The following is a 26069-nucleotide window of genomic DNA, read 5'->3' as shown; positions in this document are numbered from 1 at the left end:
CAATAGTTTCAAGGTTGTAGACAAAAATCACATTTGAAAGAGCCGATGACACAGAGTGCCTATCTACAAGGCAATGCTAGATCAGGCAAGACACATTGAACACACCCCCCCCCCCCTCCACCTGACAGAAGAAAGGCAGCAAGTCAGAAATCTAATTAACCAAACTGCGTTTCCACAGGATTTAAGCCGTTAGCTTCACGGACATGCATCCATGGTCGGAAATTAAATACAAGATTCCATGTTAAGCAAATATGTCCTTGGTATCTGGCTGTGCAGGCTGGTAGAGGACGCATCAGTTAGCAGTTATGTAACCAAAACAAGACGAGGCAAAGCCAGGTAAGGTTAGTTTATAGAGTGCACAAAATTACATTCAACTGATTCAGAATGTCTATTCACCGGCGATCTTTTAATGCATCTGGTGTACCAGGATCAGCCCGGTTCCCTTCGCCTACCAACAACTAGGCTAAGTCAGTAGTGACAGTCAGTCAGAAAGTCAGCGAGTCAGTTGGGTGTAGAAGGAGGAAGATAGAGAGAAAGGGACAGAGGAAAAGCTGGCACGGCAACATCACAGAGTGGACACGCCCTGGGCATGCCGACTCTCCTTCAACAAGTGATGGACAGATATGCTGGAGACTGCTTTCGGTTTCAGCATCCATCACGTCCCCCCTACGCAGGGCCGGATGAAGTGTTCAGTAGGCCCTAGGCACCAGTGTTCCATAGGCCCTACTCTGCACTAGGCACCAGCATCAATTTCATGTTGATGCTAAAGCTGTACAAAGCAAGCTAGGTCAAAATGGAAGCTCTCAAAGCCTGTTGACACCGTGCTTCAGAGCGACAAACTTTGTACATAAATTGCATTCGTACATGTACATGTACATGCAGCTTCATCAGCATCAGTTGGTGAAATCAAAAATTCTTAGAGACATTAAAACTTAATTTTAAAAACTATACTTGTGTGTGCGTGGGTGTTGTATGGGTGGGTGGGCCATCACCGCGTTATGGGAAGTTGTTTACAGTTGGGCAAATTAGGACCGAGTTATGGGGACTTGTTGCAGTCCCCACAGTGTCTTCGGTCCCCATAGTACAACTCGTGTGTAGTCCCCACAACTACAGATCAAAGTAGTCGTGTATGTTTTTTTATGGTACACTGCGGTATTTCCGTAGGCCCTCAAATTGTTCATAGGCCCCCATATTTTTCGTAGGCCCTAGGCACAGTGCGTACTGTGCCTATTGGATATTCCGGGCTTTGCAGGATTCGGTGAGTGAGTAGGGATGCAATCGATGTAAAGTGCCTGGCCTAGGGACACGAGTAACTAGCACAAAATTACACTTAGTCAAATAATCATGACATGATATCCCGACAAGTATTTAGCAATTATTATTGCTTTATTTGTCACCATACATGATTTGTAAGTCAATCCAGGTGAGGTACACAACACACTGATAACAAATGCCCATACTAATAAAGTACTCTTGACTGAACATAAAACTATAAATCAAAAACATTTTTTTTTAACTGAGAAAGAAATTTCCCTCAAAGGCATCTAAGGCAGTTGTAGGACACTTTTTTTTCTCCATTAATTAAGAAATTATGCATAGTATTTCAGTACACAAGGAAAAACAACAGTAAAATAAATGCAATAATGAAATAGAAAACTATTTTTTCAAAAACTAAAAAAACCCAGGATATTCATTCTTCTGACAAAGACTATCAAATGATTTCCAAATGACAGTTGAACACATGGCTATCAAAAAAATGACTCTTACCATAACCAGTAGGCAAAATCGTCAGTGTCTTCACGGAGGCAACTTTCAAGCATTTCAACTGCATAGGTTTTTAAATACTGAAAAGTAGTATCCACTTTTTATTTCAGCAAAAATTGAAACTCATCACAACACAAGCTACATATTTGTAAGCCTTCTTGCCGTTTTGCAATAGGCTGGTTCCATGCTAACATTATCGTTGTGATTTCCTATTCACGGTGTGGGAATCAGACCTAAGCTAGTCCAGCATATAAGTTTCATACCCGCTACCGGTCTCTGCGGATGCACCCCTGTATTAAAATTACCATAGACACCAGTATTAAATGCCCATACTTCAAAATTCTTTTAAAAATACTCCGAACTCTCACAGCTATTTAAGCTGCACAGATAAATAAATGATGATCAACATGTCACCTTTCATTTTCTTTTCATTTTTTGGTGGGTTGACCCTTGACTTTTCGAGAAATTCTCACCCAAAGAAGACGACTCCTATTTTTCCCAAAGCGGAAAAGTAGCCATCTTGAAAAACAATCCCTCCAGAACATGGCAAAATAGCACCACTTTCGAGCCCAATTGCATCCAAAATGCTCAGAATTGCAAACCCAAAGTCTGGGCCAGAAGTTCATTGCCATATGTCTTCAATTCCCCAATTTTATGGCTGTCAGAACTCTCTAATATAGAATATTTTGAGGGTATAACTTTTATTCATGAGCTCGGCGGATGGGTTTAGGCCTATTTACGGGTGTGCACCCCTACATTCGAAGTCCGAAGGACAACGGAGGGACCGGGAACCAGTCTATAAAAACTAGTGCAAAATGTAAATGGTGCCCTCTACTGGTGGCAAGCAAGACTTATGAGACCCAAGACAAAGGCCGTGTCCCAATTACTTGGCTACAGCTTGAAATGACACACAAGTCTCATAGACGTGTGTGTTTTTTCAAGCCATAATGACTTGAAATGACACACAAGACTTGAAATGACACACAAGTCTCATAGACGTGTGTGTCTTTTCAAGCCATAATGACTTGAAATGACACACAAGACTTGAAATGACACACAAGTCTCATAGACTTGTGTGTTATTTGAAGCTGTAACCAAGTAATTTGGAAATGGCCAAAGTAACACAAATTATAGTCTGGTTCCCTGACAAGACCATTCTGATGACTCTCAAAAATAGAACATGACGCAGCAAAGCTTGACCCTCGTACGAGTGGATACTTGAGGTACCATGTCCACATTGGACATGTAATACAGACACTGGGTAATTGAAATTCTTAAATGCAATTGATAAACTCAAAAATCTCAAAACTGATAACAAGCATGACAGGTATTTTACACCCAGAAATACCTGAGCTATCGCGAACATTTCTGAGTGTCAACAAAACTTATGTGGTAACCTTCGGACATTTTCAGAAACAGGCAGGATCTTGCCTTGTCTTGGTCTGAAAATCCTTCGCGGTGCGGTGTTTCAGCACGCACGGGACAGTGGACTGTGCAGCAATTCACCGAAGCGGGCTCCCTTTACACACACCAACAGAGCCGCAAAGGACGTGTGGTTCGTTGACCGAGTCAGGTTCGCAGATGAGAATAGTATGCCTCCTATCGGGACAATATGCGACATGCGTGTTGCTGCGCGGTACAAAGGCTGCACTGTCTGTCTCGTAAATTTCCCCGTTAAGAACGTCTTGCCACCACTCTTGCCCATTTGGTCACGTGCTGTGGCGCTTACCTGATCTAGGATTTGTCAGAATAGTTCGCATATTTGGGTCTGGGAACTAGACTGCAAATTTTCTTTGAAAAGGATATGAAGTCATCTCAAGCAGGAATTTTTCCATGATTTTTTGATGATTGTTTTTTAATCCATCAATTTGTCCAAATCACATTGCGTACCAAAAAAACTTTGGTGCATGTGTGTGCCTGTGTATCAAAAATTGACTTTCTCATTTTTCTCAGTTGAAAGTGAAATTGATATTTATTTGAAGAAGCTAATACCAGCTGAGAAATACTGTAAGTTGAGGTAGAAATAAAAATAAAGACTTACTGATAACATTCAAACATTTCTACTGGTAATGCAGCATTCTTTTTGTGCATTTTTATCGGGCAGTTTGAATTGGCAAAAACGACTGTAAGAAAAATAAAAATATATTTCTTTCCATAGAATGTCTAAAACAGTAGTGCAGACAGCACTAAAACCTGGGAAAACTTTAGAAACTATATGATATTTGCCAAAAATAAAATGCCCATATTTCTTATTTATCCATAAGGTTTTCATTGTCAGCGCAGTTCGGTAATTCTTCAGACCACGATAATTGTTCTATGGGCTCCGTGCACAGGCCCCCTCAACGGTTACAAAGGGAGAGTTGGGGGAGACCACTGGAAGGAACATTCCAACACATTGCCGATGATACCTGTCACTCACGCAAAGACATTCATGTTTGTTTTACATACGCTATGTGGACATTCCTTTGTTTTCGTGTAGTTAAGAAAACTTGGTACAAAAAATAACTTTCCTGAAACTGTGAAAACTCTTTCCACCCCCATTTTTTTTTGGCAGTTAAGAAAACTCGGTACAAAAAATAACTTTCCTGAAACTGTGAAAACTCTTTCAACCCCCAATTTTTTGTGTGTGGATTTTCTTGAATGTTTCTATTCATTCTGCGACGAATAACCCCAACCCGAAAATGCCTCTAAACCTGTTTTCCAGAGAGGGTGAAACGTTATGTGGACACGGCTTAGTCCACATAACGTCAACACAACCTGCATTATGTGGACATCTCTTGTTCACATGTCCACATAGTGACTGTGAGACAAACCCATTACGGGTTTGTGCTCCCTTAAAATATAATTAGTCAATACCCGCAAACCAGGGGCACAAGAACTATTGTCAACCATAGTTCGACTTAGTTAGCCCGAACTCTGTCTAGTTGACGATGGTTGGACTACGTTAGTCGACTATTTGGAACCAGCCTACTGGGCCTGGTCGCATCGCTGGTTATCAATAGCCTCGTTTCGAACGTATCTTCCAGTTCATTCAACAGGTCAAAGAACATAAACAATCCAAACATACCCGTGACCACCACATGTTGACAATGGTTCGACTTGAGTCGTTCGCACTTTAACGTTACAGCGCGTGCGCACTGTTTGACACCAACCAACCATTGGTTGACTAATGGTTGTTGCGCGAATTTGCCCCAGTACGTGCACGCAGTATGTCCCACCCACTGGAGCCTCAAAAGTGGTTACAAAGCGCTGCCCTCTCTTGTCAATGCACAGAGTTCATTCAAGTACCATCCTACTGAACACATTACCAATTCAAAGGAAAAACTGACTCTGACTTGCCGATAAAAACAAACAAACAGACAAACCAACCCATTTTGTCGGGACTAACTGGCCTATATTGAGCTCTTGAGGGCGTTGTACTTCCTAAGTAGCATCCGGACTGATCCAAGCTCTCGGGTCACATGTTCCAGTCGCTGCTCAAGCCGCTCCTAAAATGAAAAAAAAAAAACATTTAATAGAGAAAATGCTGCCATATTGTCCGGGGCACAGAAAGACACCAGCACTTCCCCAATCAGCAAGATTTGGAAACACCAGAAGTAAACACAGAAGTAAAATTATTGTTGGGCGTTCAGTGATTCACGACTAGTGCCCAACAGCTCACTTTGTGAGAGTCAAAATGTTGACTTTCATCGAAATTCATTCTAGCAAGAATAACACAAACTGGACAATTTTCAAAGGCTGGTGGGGACATTTAAATTCTACTTTTAAATGCTCTTTCCAATTAATATCATCTCTTTTAAAATGCATTTTTCCAGGACGTAATATCCCTTTAATGCAAATGCTTCTTTCTTACAAAATGAGGATGTTAATGTGCAACTTTTGGCAAAATCTGTTACCAAACCGTGGCTTCAATATATACCCAGTGGCAGGCAGCCCATACAAAATGGCGCTCATTGTTTACAAACGAAAGAAAGGTCTGTACTGATTTGGGGTCGGCAGGTCGCACATTCATGTGATTCATCATTACTGAGATTCAGGATTGTCAAACTGTAAGAATAAACACTGCTCTCGGCATTTACAGGGTAGGTTCCTCGGAAGGATATTCCAATAACATACCTCATCCTGCCGTGTCTGTCTTGACACCCTTCCTGAGATTGGAACATGACTGAGTGTCGTTTCCAGCTGCAGGATAAGCACATTACAACTTTAATGCTAACAGTATGTGCAACATTCATCACACGTTTAAATAACCTTTCACTGATTGCATGTGGCGTTAACGTAAAACATGACTAGGATGACGAATGAATATCCACAGCGAGACATGCTGGGACCGCAAGTGTAAGAGTTTGATGGTTTTCAAGTCAAAGTATATTATAAAGGTACAATGTATATAAAACATTTGCTTTTGCTGTAATTTTCAGAAATGGAAGGATTTGGGGGTTAGTACTTTATAGCGATTATCGTTCCACCGACCTGTTTTAAGTTTTGTGTTCATGGATGCCGGGGGGGGGGGGGGGGGGGGGGGGGGGGAAGCACTGATCTCTACATAAAGACTGGATAGCAGATAAAGAGCCGCACAATGAATGAATTTGACGCCATATTGGTGAGACCGGCTGGTGATCTACAAAGGACAAGTTTGCCGTCTTTATAGACAGCATGATTTCTTTTGTAACTTCGCGGTTCACTTGACTTATATTTTGGCCACCACCACTGATCAAGGTTTACAATTTTTCTAACGTCGTGGTTTTACTTTTTTAATGCCGCAGAACACTTTTTTGGCATTTTGGAAATAATAATCACTACAGAAATGTGTCCTTTTTAGAACATCATTATGTGTACGTGACCAAAATGCGCGTCAACTGTTGATACAACGCGCGCTGTATATAGGCGTAGAACGTTCGTATTATACGCGGCTACCTTCGTGAGACCGGGGGCGAATTGGTCAATATGCAAAGTCTACTTTGGGAATGGTGTATGGATATCCGCTATCCAGTCTTTATATAGAGATCGGTGGGGGGGGGGGGGGGGAACTGAGAAAAAAATGCTTTTCTTGTAGTCTGGTTCCTGGCCTGACCCTACTTCAGACTAAACGGAGCAATTTATAGACGTCAGGGAATTGTCAGGTCAGGGAACCAGACTAGCTGGCTTATGCCCCTTCACGGGTATGTTACCGATTGCAAACAAAATGTGAACTGCCTAAATTTGGTTAATTGGGGTAGTATTTGAAAAAAAGCCGGATTTTTTTTCCAAAGATGGTTGGCGAACCATCTTTGGAGAATGATACAAAATTCCACTTTTCTAGAAAATGACAGCATACCAGGCGCAACGATTTCACACGATGCTTAAGACTATTGTTTACTTACAGTCAAGTATAGGCATTTCATAATTTTGATAGCTTTATATTTATTTTTGCAAGTGTTGTATATTACCTTTACAGATTTAATTGGGACAATAATTTTCCAAAAAGTCTGCAACAGTCTGGGTGAGGTTTTGACCATGAAAAATGCAAAACGCATTGAAAATAGACCTGCACATCAGGTTTTTTTTTTTTTCCATTTCAAATAATAAAACTAATTACTTGACTTAAATATTTTAAAATTTAGACAGATGATAAAATATATGAGGTCCGAGGAAAGTCTCGGAAAGGTCGAGATCAACAACAACAACATAGGTTCATCAGGAAAGCTAGGCTGGCCTGGTCAAGAGCTGACCGCTGTCTGACTCATCCAATCTGGCCCAATGACCACGCTCAATTATTTCAACCCTAGTGTCCATCTCTATCTGGTCACTTCAATCATGCTTCCCCCAAGGCTTAGAGTCCGTTGGAGTCACTCGCCTTTGTTGCAGGTTAAAAAAATGACCTACATTGTGACAAACTTTCTTAGCCCAAAAGGCAAAAAAAAATTAAAAAGTGTTTGACCCATCAGGAACTGTACTACATTGTATTACATTGTGTTTATTCAGAGAAAAATCCATAAAACCATAGAGTCCTTGGGCATTTTCGGGTGCTACAGGGAGTAATAGACCGTTATCATGTTGCGGCCATCTTGAATTTGTTCCCATTCAAATCAACGTAACCAAAGCAAGGCTGGAAGGGAAAATAGTAAGGTTCCTTTTTGCACAAAAAACATTATCATTCAGCACTGTTATTGGATACAGGAAACATGACTAAAATGGTGGCAGCATGATAAAGGTATACAGGCTGGGTGGTTTGGGACGGTACAGTGACTTATGGGTTAAAGTGGATAAAGAAAGCAGTAAAAACATTTATAAAATATCTTCTATGCGAGTTGTTACTTAACCGGTTGTGGGTAGAAAAAAAGTACTCAGAACGAGAGAGGCACTATAGGGCCACACACAAAACCTCTTGACACAAACAGGCGGCATGGGACATAGGTACCCCCCTCCCCCTATACGCATTGCACACATACACAAGATGGGTATTTAATGGTAATTTGGGGGCTAATCATCCTTACTCACAGCCCAAGATCGAAAGTGTTTGAATTTTGATTTCTTTTTTCTATTACTTTTTACTTTACTGTATTTTATACTCCTTGATGCATCCAGAACACCATACACTGCTCGGGCGGTATTGGGCCGTCCATAAAGTACATACGCATGAAACGCCGACTTTTTACACCCCCTCCCCCTGTGCGCATTGCATACCCAGTGGTTCTCAAGACCATATCACCAGCTTAAGGCTCACCTTGGTGACTAACAATGAAAATGACGAAGATGTTTTTGTGAGAAAGCACATATTATTCTGTGCACCCTTTAAAGGTAATATACAACATTTGCTTTTGCTGTAATTTTCAGAAATGGATGGATTTGGGGGGTTAGTATTTTATAGCAAATATTGTTACACTGACTTGTTTGAAGTTTTGTGTTTGTAGATGTTGGAAACACCAAGAAAAACAATCTTGTCATATAGTTTGATTCCCTGACCTCTACTGAAGATGAAACAGAGCAATTTATAGACGTCGGGGAATTATAAGGTCGGGGAATCAGTCTAGCTGGATTGTACCCGTTCAGAAGTGTTTTATCGATTGCAGATAAAATGCAGACTAACTAAATATAGTAAATTGGGGGCAGTATTTGAAAAAGCCAGTTTTTTTTTCCAATTGGAAATTGATACAAAAATACCACTTTTCTTGAAAATGACAGCACACCAGGTGCCATGATTTTGCAGAATGCTTTAGACTGTCATTCACTAACAGTCCAGTAAGGTATTTCATAATAATTTGGTAGTTTTGTTTTTTAATGTTTGCAAATGTTGTATATTCCGTTTAAGACTCAGAAAGTTGGGCAGTGGTTTTATTCAAACAGGTGACATCATTACAATCATTACATTATAACAAAGAGACATGCCTACATTGAGTGATATTTGTACCTGTCGTTTCTCCATCATGAGCTGGTCTAGTTTCTTCTGATGATCATTGAGGCATTGGACGATATCCAAACTCGTCTCTGTCTGTTTCTGTGATGAACAAGCAATGAAAAGTCCAAAATAAATGCCAAAATGCATCCAAATGAAATAGTTGAGAGAACGAAAGTTTTACATTTCCAATCCTATTTTGCTTACATGCATTCTTGCTCTGTGGAGAATTGAAGAAAAATAATGCGAATTACAATCCACATTCTTTGGATGTGTGTTTACCATTAATACCTATTTTCTTTTTTGTTCCTTAAATTTCTGACCATTTTGTTTCTGAACATTTTGTAGCCTTCAAAACATTAGAAAAGAAAGAAAAAGAATGTTCCCAACCAGGAAGAGAATCTCAGCTCAGGTACAAAAAACAAACACCTAAAAATACAAGAAAAAAAACATTTGAGAGAGACATAACAAAATGCTCCAACAACTCAAAATTTAATGCAACTCTCAACTCAAGTTAATCACTGATTCTGGGTTGAAATGATATTTGTGTTACCTTGGGAGTTTGACTGCGTTGACTGCTTGATGAGCCTAGACCCTCCCAATCTGCCCTGGTCTGGACGTCACCAGCTCGGACTTTGGCAAGAACAAAATCAGCAATGTTTTCTCCTTTGAATTCAAAGAAATAAAATAATATAACCGATAAGCCACTGTAGCGCCCGAAACCGCCTGCCTATTACTCCGTGTAGCATTCAAAACTGTTCAAAGTGTCTACAGTAATATGAACTCAACTGTGAATAAGCACAGTGTCATACAATGTAGTACAGTTGTTAATGGGTTAAATAAGTGTTTTTGAATGTGAACTGCACGGGGCTGCATAGAACATTACTCTCTGCATGTTTTTCCTAGCATGCATTGGTGAAGCAATCCTACCTTTTACTAGCCTTCTGTTATCACTCCTTTTACCATCACCAAAGAGCTGCCTCCTCGGTGACTCCTTCGATTTTCTCGGCCTGACAGAAGAGGGCGCTTTCTCAAACGACTGCCTTGCCGCGGCCGGGCTGCCCCGCTTTGAGGTTTCTGGCGGGCTTTCCTTTGCACCTCTGACCGGAAAAATATCGTGGTCTTTTGGTTTGATGGCTTTGGCTAAGCTCTGCCGGGCCAGTTGCTTGGGAGAGCTGTGCGCCAGGGCCGCACCGAGCTGTGACGCTGGGGCAGGCGGTACTGCGGAACGCTGGGTCCCCTTGTCCGAAGCCGGCCAAATGTGAATGCTTGAATCCTGGCTCAAGGGTCCACCGTCCAGTCTTCCTCTGGGGGATTGGGTGTCAACGAGGTAGGACTGACTAGAATTGTTGGCACTCTGATTATGGCGATGCTCAGTTGACCTATGCGCCCTGTCGTCCGGTTTCTCGGTCACGTGCATCCCATTGAGACCATTCCGGAGAAGTCCCTGATTGTCTCCCGCGTTCATGCTCTCCTCTGCTTTCCATATGTCCATTTGGCGTGCCGCTTTCATCATCGGAGATAGGGGGCGCTCCTCATCCATGTCGGTGTCGAAGGGCACTCCGAGGTCGCTGTGGCGACCCGGGGCCGACAAGTTGGCTCTGTTGTCTTCAGACTGCGTTAGGCTGCTGAAGAAAGACAATTGAAAGATAAGACATTTCATAACAACATATCAGTACGGAGTAATTTTGAAAAGTTCATTTTCAACAGAATTCAAATTGAAATAGAGGTAAATTTGTATTTGATTTAAGTTTGAATAATCATACATCTCAAATAATAATAACAAAAATTTAGCAAATTCTGAGGGTGAGGCATTATCAACAAATATCAATTGCTGATGGTAGCATAAAACTAGCCTCCCTCGGTGGTCAATGGAGCGTTTTCCCTCATATTTCCCAACAGACCACTCCATAGATCACCTCGGAAAGCTAGTTTTACTACTCCACTAAAAGAAGTAAAACAGCCTACTACGGTTAGTGCCATCACTCATTTCTAATGTCTGACTGCAACAGCAGAGATGACCATTGTTTGATTGATGATATTCATATTCAGATATTAGCTCGCAGGTACAACATAAGAACAAATCAACCACTTCTCAATAAATAATCTTCACTTGAAACTTGCCCCAAACCTTCCTCGTATGTACACATAAATCAACAAATTGTCAGCACCTTTCACTTATCATAAATGTTTGGCTACACATCTATTAAGTTCATGCAAGGACCCACAGATGTTAAGCTTTTCCACGAAGGAATCGTCACAACGACACACCTTTCTGTGTCGGACGTAAACTGTAGACTCTCGCTTCCACTCTCCGACACCAGCTTCTCCCCCGTCAGGATGTTGTAGTCGGCGCTGGGCCTCAGGAACTTCCGATCCTCCACGGAGCGGTTTGCGGCAGATGTATCTGGGAGGTTGTTGGTGTCCTTCGCAATCCCTGAGGTGTGGTTTTTGTCCTGTGAGCGTCTGTCGTCTGGTGAAGTCACGGCAGCAGGGACGGTGGCTGATGTGGTATTTGGGCTGGTTCTGGATCTTAAACTGGTTCCACTGTTGGGATTTCAAGAAAAGGTAGGTTACCAGAGATGAGGCAAATGAACCACCAAACCATATTTTTTTTAGCTCTGTATCGTTCAGGTTAGAATTCACTAAGAATACAGCAGACTCTCCATATTCCCCCCCCCCCAAAAAAAAATCTTCAACAAAACTTTAAAAAAACAACCAGTATTCTGTGGGAACGTGGTAACCAACTTTTGGGAGAGGGGTAGGGTTATTGCAAAATGGACTCCGTGCGCCAACATGAGGGGGTGCTTTTTAACCACTTTCGAGAGCCCTGTGGACAGAAACACAGCGTGCGCATACGGCATTTTGTTTGTCTGTTTGTTTGTTCACGTGTGTATAGCGCAAAGTACGAATGTACGTGAGCGTCAGGCGTTGTCAGCAATGCGTTCAAATGTCTCTCCCAGTGGTCTCCCCCGACTCTCTTTTTCTTACCGTTGAGGGGGTACTTGTGCACGGAGCACATACTTTGACAAATTGTTAAGAGAGAAAACAGGTTAAAGAATATCGCCTTTGGAGAGGTTTTAATTGCTTTTCTTTAAAGCTCTAGTTCTTGGCGAATGTTACATATATAGTCTTCCAACAAAATTAATCATCTTCCTGATGATCCACGCCTTGAGAATGAAAGATAATTAAGTACAGAAATCTCACTGACACTGACCTGAGTGACTTGGGCAGACTCTGTCTCTTCACTACTGAACTCTCCAAATCCATCCGTTTCACCTCAAACTCCAGATGTGACAATGTCCTTCAAAACAAAGACACAAAATTTGCGTCAAGTACAATGTATCCATTGTTGTTATTTACATAATTGCACTATTAGTTATCCAATTAGCACGAGTGGAACATGGAATAATGTAGTGCGTCTGTGTCCCATGTACAACTAGGGTGAAGGCCGAGTGGAATATGGGACACAGACGCACTTCATTTTCCGTGTTCCAAGAGTGCGAGTGGGATAACAAAATTATATTCAGGCAAACTTGACGCACTGTCCAAAGTTGGAACACGTTCGCTGCACACAAACTTTTCAGCGGTTATCCTATTACAGGGAATAGCAATCACATCTTCGAATAGCGTGATATGACAAAAGTAAATGTTGTATATCACCATTAAGGGCCACTATTTGACAATTATAGCTCAAAGACTGCTACCTGCTTAAGTCTGCAATCTTTGCCTTGGATTCATACAGCTGTGTCTCCATGTCATGAAGCAATTCCTTGGTGACTTCATGTTTCTCGGCCAAAGCTTTGTATTCATTCAAGACCTATTAGGGGAATAATACGAAAATACCGAATTAGCAACGGATACATAAAAAATGAAAGAATTAAATATTTTCAACGCATTCCCAACACATGGTGTTGATGTAAATACTGTCGGACCTCTTAAGTTCTTTCGAAATTTGTTTGTGTCCTTAATTATTGAATCAAGGAAGGACAAGACAACTTTCAAAACTATGGTTGGAAAGGAATAAATGTTTAATTTTTGAAAATCATAATTGACTGAGTAGGGCAAGTAGAATTTATCACTCACCTTTTTAAGAATTTTTTGGTCGCGGTGTTCATCCATTGCTTGAACATCTTGAAGCTGTTGATATGAAATTAAAAATTATTATTTTTAGCATTATTAAAATCTGCACAACCAAATCATCAAAAATGTGTAGGTTTGGAATTCAAAGAATGCAAAAGTATTCTAGTTTAATCAATAGATTTGTCATAACAATTTCATTTTCATTGCACAGTTTTTCCATGTTAGTTTCGATTATGTCACTTTTGTCACCATTGTACAATAATATTGGCGATAATATGTCCTAAACTATACACAATCACAATAATTAAGTACATAAAGAGAAACAACAAGAGTTGAATAATTGTGTGCCATTTCCTGACGGTCGTTGACATGACAATAGTTCGACTAGAGTTGTTCGCACTTCAACTTCAGTGCACCTGCGCTAGGTACGTCACAAACCAACCACTAATTAACCACTGGTCCTTGCTCGAACTTGCCCCTATTGTCTGCTGCTTGTTGGTGCAAAAACCTGCAGTGTCTACTGCCCTCACCTGGTAGGCCTGGTCCAGTGAGACTTGCAGTTCTCTGTTTCTCTTCTCCAGTGATTGCATATCCAGCTCCTTGTGTCGGCACAGCTGCTTGAGGTCGTTGACCTTCTGCTCAAGGTTGGCCACGGAGGAATCGGTGCTGGTGTAGGTTTCGCCCTGTTTCAAATTTTATTTTGAATAGAAATATTTGTGTTTTATTATGATAATAATAATAATTGTGCTTATATAGTACTTTCCATTGTATCAATGACCTCAAAGGGCTTTGCATTTATTCCCCTGTTCATCAGGCTATGGGACCACGCGGCAGCCGATATCAGCGCTCAATCGGTCCTCGACCCTCACAGGTACCCATTCATACTCCTGGGTGGAGAGAGGCAATTGTAGTTAAGTGTCTTGCCCAAGGGCATAAACACCATGTTCCTGTTATGATTCAAACCCACGCACCATCGTCAGAGATGAAACTGGCATATGGCAAAAAAATCGGAAAATATGCCGAAGAAAAATACGTGTCCGAAATCTGGGCCGCGCTGCATTACACACATGTACATGCATGTACAATACACTACATGCCCAATTTCCGGACACCTACTCCTGCTTTATTTTCGATTCAAACAAAATTTTACGATGAAAAAAATTGGTCAGTGTTTTCATTGCATAAAATGCCCGAATTACGGTTAGAGTAACGGAGTCATCAATAAAGAAGTTCACTTCTTACTTGAGAAAGTCTAGGGAAAAGTCCGAAAGACAAGGCACCGTTCATGGTGCATCAATCATGTCCATTCAACCACACAACTCCACTACTCCACTTGCATTCATACGTGGGGAAAAATCAGGTATTATCGTCTTTCTCTTCTAACAAATGCCAATGAAATGTTTCGCTAATGCTCTCTTCGCTATCCTCGAGATAATCATCATGATTTTTAAGGCATTGTATTTTGTATAACTAAATTTGAAACCTCCGAAAATCGCACAACATAATGATTTTATCCACTGGATCGTTCACAAGGCTACCCGTTCGGGGCCGTTCCCGACCGGCCATGTGCTAGCAGACGGTACGGTGCGGTACGTACGCTGGTACTCATTGCGTGCAGTACATGCACGCACGTGCGACACAGTGATTTTTCCATGTCGCCTGTCAATGTTTAACCTTTTGTCCAGCCGGAGAAGGCTCCAATCAGTGTTATGCCCTGTGTTTCTACCGTTGAAACACTCCAATAACGACTGGTGAAAGAGATTAAAATTGCGTTCGCGATGATTTTAACGTGCCATTTCCATCGACTTTTCATCGACTTTTCTTCGAAATTATGATTGAAATAAAATGACATTTTGTGAGAAAAATCCTTACTAAATCAAATTTTGTGGGAAACACTGTAAAAAAATCGGAAATTTCGTTGGAAAATTCAAAAAGTTGGTTTTCCGATTAAAATCGGAAAAGTTTCATCTCTGCATCGTACATGAGTCAAACACCGTAACCACTGGACCATGGCGTTCTACCTGAAAGCTGTATCCTCTCTGAGTGATCCCCATTTGCTATTTTCCAAGGTTTGCACACAAATTTGACGTACAAAATCATTATTTAAACTCATTCAAACTGAATGCTTATGGCTCCCAATCCAACATTGATTATTTTTTTTTTAAACATGATAAACTTACCAGTCTAGATTCCAGAGCTTTTACTGTGTTTTCCAGATCCTCAATCCGGCTGATATTGGGAAAAGAATAATCAAGTAGTTATGTACAATCACGTATAAAAATAAATTTACAAATATGATAAGATTGAGGATCTTGCAAAAATTTCATCCACAAAATGGTACGGAATGGGTATTTTTCAAAGGACACGCGAGGATTATCCAACGCACCCCACAATCAACTCAAGACCACGCTCACCTATTGGCCGATTTCAAGGCTGCCTCCAATCTGACGCAGTTGTCCTGCAACCTCTGATTGGTTCGTCTCGTGACCTTGTCGGGGGAGTGGTCTCGGAGGGAGGCGGCTTCTGTCAGCTTGTTCTGCAGCTCCTGGATCTCGCTGTCGTAGTAGGCCTTCAGGTCAGCGATGTGGCGGGCATGTTTCTCACGCAAATTCAGTCTCAGACTGAAAGGAAAGGGTAAAAAATAATTTTGGGAGAAAAAAATAGATAGGAGAGCCACCGAATATTGTCTAGCTAACCTAAGCAGTTACTTCTAAAAACTTTTAATAAGGGAATAAATGAGTGCCTTTGAGGTTTTTAACACTCTGTTTAAGACCAGTTGGTGTCTGGATGCTGATAATTACCGTAGGCGAGGGTAATTATCAGTATCCAGACTGCAACCGGTCTTAAACAGAGTGTTTAATACGACCAAACACATATTTATTCCCATTCATTAATACCTTTTCGCTTATCAAAGTAAAATTTTGTGCCGCTCAAAGCTGCCACTGTGGTTGTTGACAACAGTGCAGGGAACCAGCAAAATTTGTTAAAATGCCCAGAAGAGGACAATATCAAAAATAATATTGTCCTCATCCAGGTACTTTTACTGACATAACATTGCACTCATCCTGGTACTTCTTACGGAAGCATACAATACGCTGATTTAGTTTTGCCACTGGAAGCCTGATATAAATAATCATTCATAAATACCTCAGACAGTTTAGCCATTCCTATTGGTCGAGAGCCCGTCACGTGGCCGGTATTAAACGGATGATAAAGACATGGCTAGCTGGTCTTAAACACTTTTCCAGTGTCACAATAAAATATGGACTCCTAAAAATCCAGTGCCTCTTATCGTGTCATTGGTTGAACGTTCACAATCCTCACGTAGGCATGCGCAACACTACCAGGGAGTTAGAATTTTATAGTTCTTAATTCAAAACGCAACGCGCCAGGTGCGTTCTGCGCGACATCGCGTAGAACATGATACGCGCGCGTCAATCTCCATAAAAGGGTTGTTTTCATCTTACTCGCCAGCTGAACACTCCATTATTTTGCAGGAGGGATGTTTCAAAAAGCATAAAGTGAATTTGTTGAACAAAATCGGAATGTTTTGAACGAATTATATGATTTTTTTTTACCGAAAAGGTATTTATGAATGGGAATAAATATGTACTCCGTCGGTATTTATCACTCTGTTTAATACCACTTAGAGTCTGGGTGCTGATAATTACCCTCGCCTCCGGCTCGGGTAATTATCAGCACCCAGACTCTAAGTGGTATTAAACAGAGTGATAAAAACCTCCGGAGCACACATTTATTCCCTTATTATAAATACACGGCATCTCTTCATGTAAGTTATATCTTTCACGTTTTTCACCAAGCTAAAGGAGGTAAAGATAATGTGACCCTCAGGAGCAAAACCAGGCCAAAGTCACACGTCTGTATTTTGAGATGCAGTCGATAATACAGCCCATAGTATATAGAAAAATAGATGAAAACTGGCAAATGAAAAAAATCTAGAACTTCGTCAGATTTTGTAGGATTCCCATATTCTATACATCACTGGAAAACTTATTCAATATCAATCCCTTTCTAAAGAGCCTAAATTCCATTTAAAAAATTTGGTTTAAGTGACTGTTGTTGTGCAGTAAATAACTTTTGTAGTCTAGAAAACCAGCAATTTAATATAAAATCCTTGGGGGGGGGGGGGATAAAATAGCATTGAGAGTAAATCTGTAAAAATAAATTGAAAACACGGACATCGACAATTGGGAACAGTTTGTTGACTGCCACTGAGTCAAACATACTTCTTAGAAAATTTGTATACTGAAGCAAAAACCAAATGAGAATCAGCCACAAATATTATTAATAATGTTAAATGTTGGCATGTACACTGTTTTAATGAGCAGAATTTGTGTGCTCTGCACATTCACGTATGTACCTTGATGTAAGTTGTGCATCCTCTCCCGCGTTGCCATCATCACCAGATCGGCGTGGAGACGAACTCTGACCTGACACATGAGGTGACCTTTGCCCTGAGCCAGCGGCTGGCCATTGGACAGCGAGATCAGGTGATCCTTGGCCGTTGGGGTTTGGAGATCTAACCGCAGCCGACATTTCTGGTTGGTGCCCCTCCTGGATTAAAAAAAATACATGGTTAGGACGAAATGTTTCTTTTTACAATTTGCTGGCTGCCCACCAAATAAAACTTAGTTAAAGGTACAGATACATAGGTCATTTGGGGGTTTTTTTGTGCATTTTTTTTCTCAAAGTCTTAAGTTGGGTGCAAAAGCACTAACTTGTTGAAATTATAGCTTAGTCGATACTTTCCATTTGGGGGAAAACAGAAAATGCACGCACAATTTTGGGGTTGCGTAACTTGATTCCGTAACGAAAAATGCATCCGCGGGCACCCTGATTTTGTGCACCTTGTTTTGTTTTAAGTATCAAACGCCTCAAAATCTTAAGAAGGATGCATAACAACGAACTTGTTGAAGTTTCGACTGAATGGATACTATACATTTTCAGAGAACAGAAAAAACGTATGCATAATGTCTTTGGGTCTCGCACTTCGATTCCGTTGCTAACGCACTTTCTTAAACCACATTCAACGATCGCTGTCTTCTATTAACTAACAGCATTTCAAAGTGGAATAATTCCACAGGGTATTTGGTACCAGTCCTATCTTCACTTTCAGCAAGGATTTGCTCGTTAAATCAGTAGGTACACTTCCAGTAATTTCAAATGTTCCTACGTGCCTTTAAGAGCGCCCTCTACAGCTCACACATGAATCAAATGTAAGGCAAGTCTGGTACCTGTCCTCTTGCAGCGTCTTCCATTGAAACGTCTGGCAAGGCTCTGTATGTGTCTTCCTCGGCCTGTTTCCAATAAGTGAAGTCGGAATACGTTGTGCTGGTATTGTCTGAGGTAGGTGTGCTTCTCTCTGCATCTGATGTAGAGATAGTCATTTGAAAATGTGTAATTCAAAAGATCAGTTATCTCATGCCCACAAGCGCATTGTAAAACAGGCAAAAATAAAATTGTGGAATTATACTGGCTGGCACTACATTTTTTTTGTGATTTACTAAACTTGTAACAAAGCAAACGTCATGAAAGGTTATGGTAATCGTCACTGGATGTGTGGCACATGCTTTTGAGTAAGTTCAGTAGTGAAGAAAAGTGAGGTTAGAGAAAGCGATCACTGAACTTATGACAATCTTATACCTGGGGCTGACCAATCAATGTTCAAGTTTGACTGAAGTCAAGAGGTCACAGACTTCAATTGATTGACGTACCATGCTAGTAATGATGTTGGTTGTGCTAGTTATGATGCTAGTTATGCTAGTTACGATGTTAGTTAAGCTAGTTAGGGTCAAGGTGCAGATGTAGTAGACACAGCAATCAAGGTGGGGCTGGCCTAGTGGTTAGGGTTTGTGACTCATGATCAGAGGGGTCAGGGGTTCAAATCCTGCTGCTGGCCATATGTCAAGTATGTTTTGTCCTTGGGCAAGCCACTTCACCCCAACATGCCTCTCTTTATCAAGGAACATACAAATGAGCACCAGCATTAGTTGGGGAGTAACCTGCGATGGACTTGCATCCTATCCAGGGGAAATGTTCTCAGTCTTTCCATGCAAAGCAAACCAGAAATAAACGCTGGTCTGAGGAGCCACAGTGGCCTGGGACAGACTCTATTGTATACATCAAGCAAAGGACCTTTAAAAAGGCCTTACTCACCCATCGAATCAGCTTCCTCGCCAGGCTCTTGTCCTTCATTGCCTTGCGTCACCCCTTGTATGTCCCTGTGCGTCTGGGTGATTCTCTCCTGTTGTCTGGACAGGAGGTGGCGGAGGACCTCTTGCTGCTGTCCCTGTTGGGTCTGAAGCTCCGCCCACTGCCGTTGCATGTGTTTCACCTAAAAACAAAATATTGTAAAACTACACTGACCCTTACCCTTCTAGATGCTAGACAGTGCAACATGTGTAAACGTCTGTAAGACCTTGATGCATTGGGCCATCAACGCAAGTGCCTTAACTTCAAGTTCTTTAGCGCTCTTCACATTAAAACAATTTCATTGTTGTATCTTGTTGCAGTTTGCAACTGCAGACTCTGAGGCAGATTGGCTTTGGGAATTTTGACCTGTAGAATCTTGTCACATGGGCCTCATGCACAAGTTGGCCATTTTTGTCGTGTTCCCTGAATCTATTTCATAAATTGTGAACTGTTGAATGGGATGGTACCAGACTATTCATTCACTACATGTACATCCTCACTTTCATTCTTTTTTTAAATGTGGCTTAAAACATTAAAGTATGTTTAATCACAAATTTTAAATTATTCATCAGAGCAGACTGGTATTAATTTGTTACGTCATTGCTTTTGTTTCTCTACACAAGTTCCAAAAATAAAGATTTTACCTCACTCTCAATCCAATATGGCCGACTCGTGAATAAGCCCCATTGGGTAGGTTTCTCACCTTGATAAGAGTTGCATGTTGTTACTATGAGCTAACTCTAACTACAGTAGCCTTTTATAAGATCCTTCCTTAATCCTAACCGTACCAAATTCACCAAACTTTTACACACTGGTTTTGGTGGATTTTGGTTGATATGGTACAGTATCATAAAAGCCACACATGTAACATGTAGTTTCCATTAATTTAAGTTTTAAGCCATTAGTACTGAATCTATCAAAATCCACCAGCATTGTCACCAGTGGCATCAATCAAGCACTGTGTGTAAAGTACAGTACACGTGTATTAAATTGTGGCTGGGCTCTTCCCTCCTCACTGATGCAAAACCACCAGTGGGATTTTGTAGGATCTGGGTTAGGGTTAACAATTCAAAAGTTGATGCTTTGGATCGTGGTACATTTCATAACTACCAGTTACAGCAATGGGTATTTTACCTGTAAAGCATACTGCTCTTGCAACTGCCGCTGCTGTTGGGCAAAGTGTGTCTGCAAAATGAGGAAACGATCATCTTCTCCCCTGCTCTTCAGCATTTGTGGTTCTTGGAGATTTCTTTCTGGCATCTCAACTCTTGACTGTTCCTCTTGACCAGTTATCTCCTTTTCAGCTTGTTTCTGTTCCACGACATCGGACCAAGTTGTCATCAGTGTCTCACTGGCGTCTGCCAGGGAGCCTTCTAATGTCACTTCGCTGTCCCCTGAAGAAGAGTACGTGTCTTGCTGGCTGCTTTCTGAAGGGGTTAAACTTGGCGACAAGGCATTCTTGTCTTTCCCATTTGGGCTTCTTCTTGCCTGCTTCCTGGCTTCCTCTGGATGTTTTCCTTGTTCTGATGAGGCTTCATCTGGGGCTGACTTGGTACCATATCCCAGAGGTTCCTGGTGTTGCTTGGTGATGAGGTCCTCCTGCTCTTGGGTGAGACTAGCAAGTTGCGCCTGGAGTAGCTGGACCTGTCGCTCGTGGTGCTCCCTCTGCAAGATCACCTGCTGCCTGTGCTGCTGCTCCAGCATCCCAAAGAGATGCTCCCACCTCTCTTGCTGGCCCCTCCTGTCCAGACCCGGAGAGATCTGGGGCTTCGCTCTTGGCAGCCTTGCCTCCTCTGCCTCGGACTGGCTGGACACGTCAGCATCGTTCTCAAATCCGTCTCCATCACTCGACAGCAGACCTGTCATCAGAGAGCCGAAGGGGCTTGAGCCGAATGGCCCGAGAGATGGCATGAATACAAACTTAGCCTGTGCCATCCCCGGTGCTCCTCTCCCAAACATTGAAGGTTTCGGCTCTTTAGTGAGATCAATCTCTTCAATGATGTCTTCTGTGTCCTGCTGATGTTGATCCAGTGAGTCATCATTCTCGCTCTCACTTCTGTCTTGACCAGCATCATCAGAAGTCTGTCCGTCCCTTTGAAATCCATTTCGGACTCCAGTGTCTTTTGGTTTCTCTTGAGTCTGTCCTGATTTTTCACCTTCCTTTTTACCCTGCTGACCATCCTGCTTCCCTGATCGCTCAAGCCCAAAGGTCTTCCTCAAGTACTGAGATGAGAGCAACTCTTGATCGCCAAAGGCATGATTTTCAGGGATGCCTCCATTTGTTAAGGGTTCCTGATCGTCATCCTCATCCTCAGAGACCACTGCAGTGTGTTCTCCTTTGACAGGGTGGTATTTCCTAGAGCTTCTGGCAGTATGCGGTTCGCTCTCCCACGAGCTGGTGTCGGCATCTGTTGTACCCATTTCATCCTCATCCATTTCTTCCTGTTCCTTGGAATTCCCTGCTTGTTGTGCTTGAGTCTGTGCTGTTACTGAAGACATCTTTGGTCTATATTCAGTGTATGTACCTACAACATCAAGTACAAAAAAATACCATGAACCAGTTTTATACCATTTTTATTTGTCCTAATGTTGACATGATTTATTTATTTATTATTTTTTAAAAACTTTATCTTAATTTTAACAACAGTGATGACGACTTAGCCTAATCGTGCTAGCTTGGAAAACCAAGTTCTAGTCTCATGACATACGGGAAATTTCTAATGCCTATTGGCGAATTTCCCATGTCATGAAAAAAATTGAAACTAGAACTGGGTTTTCCCTAGCTGGAGTTACCCAGCCCTGAGTTACCCAGCCCTGAGTTAGTGCATGACTGTTTCATGCACTAATATGAGGTTTACCACTCGCATCACAGCTGCGGTACTGGAACCGCAACCGATAGTGCATGAAACAGTCATCGGGTGTTACGCTTCCGCGTGACGTCATGCGCCAACAGCCAGCGCAGCCGGCAAAAACGACAAGTTGACAGCCTGGTAACCGACCGCCATTCATTGTACACAATTTTTTTTTGTGCACAAACCAATTGCGGTCCTGGCCATGCCTGCAAGGTTGTCAGGTTAGCGGTTATTCCTCCTGTTTTCACTGCAATTGTAGGCTGAATCTTCATCGTGGATCCTTTTTTTACTTCAAGGACCTGTGTAATGGTTATTCCAGGCAAGTTTGGGGTGAGTTGCAGTTGCAATTAGTGTGTAACGGGGACAAAATTGAACATTTTCCAAAAAAATTGTTGGGGACCTGACTACCAGACTACGCTCGGTAACCTGCTCGGTTACGAGAAAAACTAGCTCCAGCCCTACATGACAACCCAATGATAAAACTCAGGGCTGGGTAACTCCAGCTAGGTTTTCCCAAGATAAATCGTGAGCTATCGTGAGTAGGTGGCCTACTCAGACAATGAGTGTTATTCATTTAACCAATTGGTATATTATTAGTGTTTGCCCATTATCCCAACCTGATTCCCTCAGCCGGGCAAGCCCCCCCCCCCCCCCCATCAGGGTGCCTCCCCCCCCCCCCAAAAAAAATATTAAATCTGCGGACAACCACTGTCTGCACTCCTAGCAGCACTGCAGCCGATGCATACTCCTAGAGCTATGAGGCTCCACTAGCTGGAGTTACCCAGCCCTGAGTTTTATCATTGGGTTGTCTATAGACAACCCAATGATAAAACTCAGGGCTGGGTAACTCCAGCTAAGGCTCCACGTAGTGGAGCTGTTGTGCCCATTCTTGAAAATCACGCATTCTCGAGAATGGGCATGCACATTCTCGAGAATGGGCGCGCATTCTTAAGAATGAGCGCCCATTCTTAAGAACGAGCACGCGTTCTTAAGAATGGGCGCTCATTCTTAAGATTGGGTGGGAATATCACGTGCACAATTTATGAATTTTGCCCAATCTTAACAAACATTGCACGACATAATTATGTTAAATGAATTGTATAGCGGTTAAAAGGGAAACAATTCATATAAAGAGGAAAGAAAATGTGCTATGCTTCTGTACTCGTATAACTACGATAATTTGAATCAAATTAAACCTGTTATTATTGCTTTTTTCTGCCCACTATGGGAAGTTTTGTAATAACGGAGGACTGGGAACTAGTCTGGGAAGTGCTTTGTTTAGGCTAGACAAGTTACAAGTCCCTGCATGTATCATGCAGGGGGTCGCACTAAACAGCGTCAACACAGCGTCAACACATGACAGAAGCGTCAACACACCGTCAACACATCCAAAACACATTCTGAATTGACAAAAAGGGCATATAATTATGAAACATACAATAAAAGAGAATTTCCATTGGATTGAGTTTCCATTTCGTTGTGAAAAATATCGTATTTTCACGCGAAAAAAATGACCTTAACTTGCACGGCCGTTGTCCGCCATCTTGACTTCGCACAAAGCTTGGACTACACCATTTCAAGTAGGGGTGTGTAGGTAATGACATTATCTTGTCATAAACAACAGAGGGCGCCTTGCTGCAGACTAGACAGAGGGATACCAGATCTGTGTGAGGACTAAGGATCGGAGGAGTGGTAGATCATTATTGTGTTTATGTTTTGGTCTTTGCAGATATTTTTAACACTGGCGACCCCGGCCGCGTCCCTCTCTGTTGGTTTATTGTACAACGCTATCACCCTTTAGAACAATGGTATGGTCCGCGCTGCCACTGAGGCAACATGGCGGGTGTTCGGCAGCCGATTTCGGAGCGGCACGGAGAGCCAATTTTCTTGAACTAAAAATCGCAATTTTCAGACGTTTAACCTATTGATTTTAAGCACAAATCTTGTTTCTGTCCATACTGTATGGGTTACATACTGCTTTTGTCAATTTTAATGCATTTTGGATGTGTTGACGCTGTGTTGACGCTGTGTTGACGCTTTGGAGTGTGTTGACGCTGTGTTGACGCTGTTTAGTATGACCGCATGCAGGGACTAGATAGAATCCAGCTCTGCGACGTTATGGTGGGATGTGAACAATAAATTGGTGGCAATTTAAATGGGAAATAGCATTAGCACTATGGGATGTCGCAGTATTCATTCTCATTCTTCACATTCTTCATTCTTACCCCCCCCCCCCCCCCCGCTTTTATTATTCCAAAAATCAGAATTCTTTGCACTAGTATTATTATTTTATATTATATTATATTTTCCCGGTCCCCCCCCCCCCCACCCCATATCAATACGCCTTTACTTATCATATCCACTCTACTTTTCAGCGCCTTGCGTTGCAACAGTATAATTATTGAGAATCAGTGAACGAGGATGCAGCTAGACTTGCCAAGCGCAGCCGGTGCTCGGCATCGACAAGACCGTTATCTTGTCGCGCATTCTCAAGAATGTGCGCTCAATCTGGAAGAGTTATTTTTTGCCAAGATTGAGCAAGGATCCAGTTGCACATTCTCAAGAATGTGCATGCCATTCTCGAGAATGCGTGACTTTCAAGAATGGGCACAACAGAGCTACGTGGAGCCTCAGGCTGCATCCGAATCAGTTGTCTAGAGCTAGGTCTAGGTCTGCGCCCATAGAAAATACGCGGGGACGCGCTGACAATAGACGTAGCCGTAGCTCTGGAAGCCCGTTTCGGACACGGCCCTCATACTAGTTCTAGGAGTAGCCGATGCAGGCATTACGAGGCCCGAGGATAAATATTTCGTGCAAGTAAGTAAATTAGCAACAGTCTTACAGTACATTTTATAATATTAATTCATAAAGATGAACGAATTTATTTGTTCATTTTAAGGGCCTTTTCTGTAACAAAAAGTACCTTTATTTGATAGATTTTGTCGATGAAGCTGGAGCACGTTTACGAGCTCTCTGCAGTGCTATCGCTACGGCACGCGCGTACGGCATTGTACGGGAAGAATGTTGTCGACGTGTGTGCCGATGCTAGGTCTTTTATCATTGGACAAAATGTATCACATCGTGGATGAAGAACCAATTGGCGAGCGCGTAAGATGTCTCATTAGACCATACACAGGAGGAGGGAAACACAAACAAAGAAATCCAAGATGTCAGCGCCCAGTTGACGAATGGAGTTGGGCAGTTGTGAGTGAAATATTTTCGATTTTCAAGCCATAAATGAACTCGATAAACAGTTATTTCAGTAGTTCCCCCTGTTTTTAGCCTACTTGTAGCCGATTTTATAGAATGTGATTTATTCTATTTTGCTGAGTGCCTATGCTATTAAATTATTGGGGTATGGGGCCTAAGCCCAACGCAAACACCGCTTCCTAGACGTGGCAGAGCGCCCTCACTACGTGGAGGGGTTTTTGTTATTGAAATAACCATGGAGGAAGGAATTACGAACCCTGCCCACACAGTTAAGGGCTCTCCTGTACAATTTCAAGTGACAAGTGACGAATAGGTGCACTTAGAGAATGAGTGTTGGGAAGGAAAAATCTCAATGAAAAAAATTAACATACAAGAAAAAAGAAAGAAAAAAAACCCAAGGGGAAAAACAACATTTGTGAAGTGATCCAGTCAAGATCAGCAGTAGCAATCAAACGGCTTGGTTTTTAAGGACCAAATTTGTTTTGGGTACCCCAAAATTACACACAAAAAAGGAAATATTCCTATGTGTAGGCTATTTGTGGGTAGATATTTATATTCTACCTTTTAATGTT

General features: G+C 41.9%; 1 protein-coding gene across 1 annotated transcript; it reads right to left on the bottom strand.

Moving 5' to 3' along the window:
• Positions 1 to 4393: 4393 nt before the first annotated feature.
• Positions 4394 to 25293, bottom strand: LOC119742699 (myosin-9-like). Its single transcript, XM_038218865.1, has 17 exons — positions 25211 to 25293; positions 20570 to 21960; positions 19400 to 19577; positions 18478 to 18611; positions 17604 to 17797; positions 15637 to 15843; positions 15403 to 15451; positions 13753 to 13905; positions 13226 to 13279; positions 12847 to 12959; positions 12357 to 12443; positions 11411 to 11686; positions 10070 to 10764; positions 9693 to 9805; positions 9155 to 9241; positions 5881 to 5946; positions 4394 to 5252 (listed from the first exon to the last, which is right to left on the bottom strand). Exons 2-17 carry the CDS (start codon positions 21932 to 21934, stop codon positions 5157 to 5159), a joined length of 3867 nt encoding a protein of 1288 aa, XP_038074793.1. The 5' UTR covers positions 21935 to 21960; positions 25211 to 25293; the 3' UTR covers positions 4394 to 5156.
• Positions 25294 to 26069: the final 776 nt, after the last annotated feature.

Source organism: Patiria miniata, unplaced genomic scaffold (genome assembly GCF_015706575.1).
Source record: "Patiria miniata isolate m_02_andy unplaced genomic scaffold, ASM1570657v1 HiC_scaffold_6, whole genome shotgun sequence".
Classification (NCBI taxonomy): Eukaryota; Metazoa; Echinodermata; class Asteroidea; order Valvatida; family Asterinidae; genus Patiria; species Patiria miniata.
This window is presented reverse-complemented; position numbering and strand designations above follow the sequence as displayed.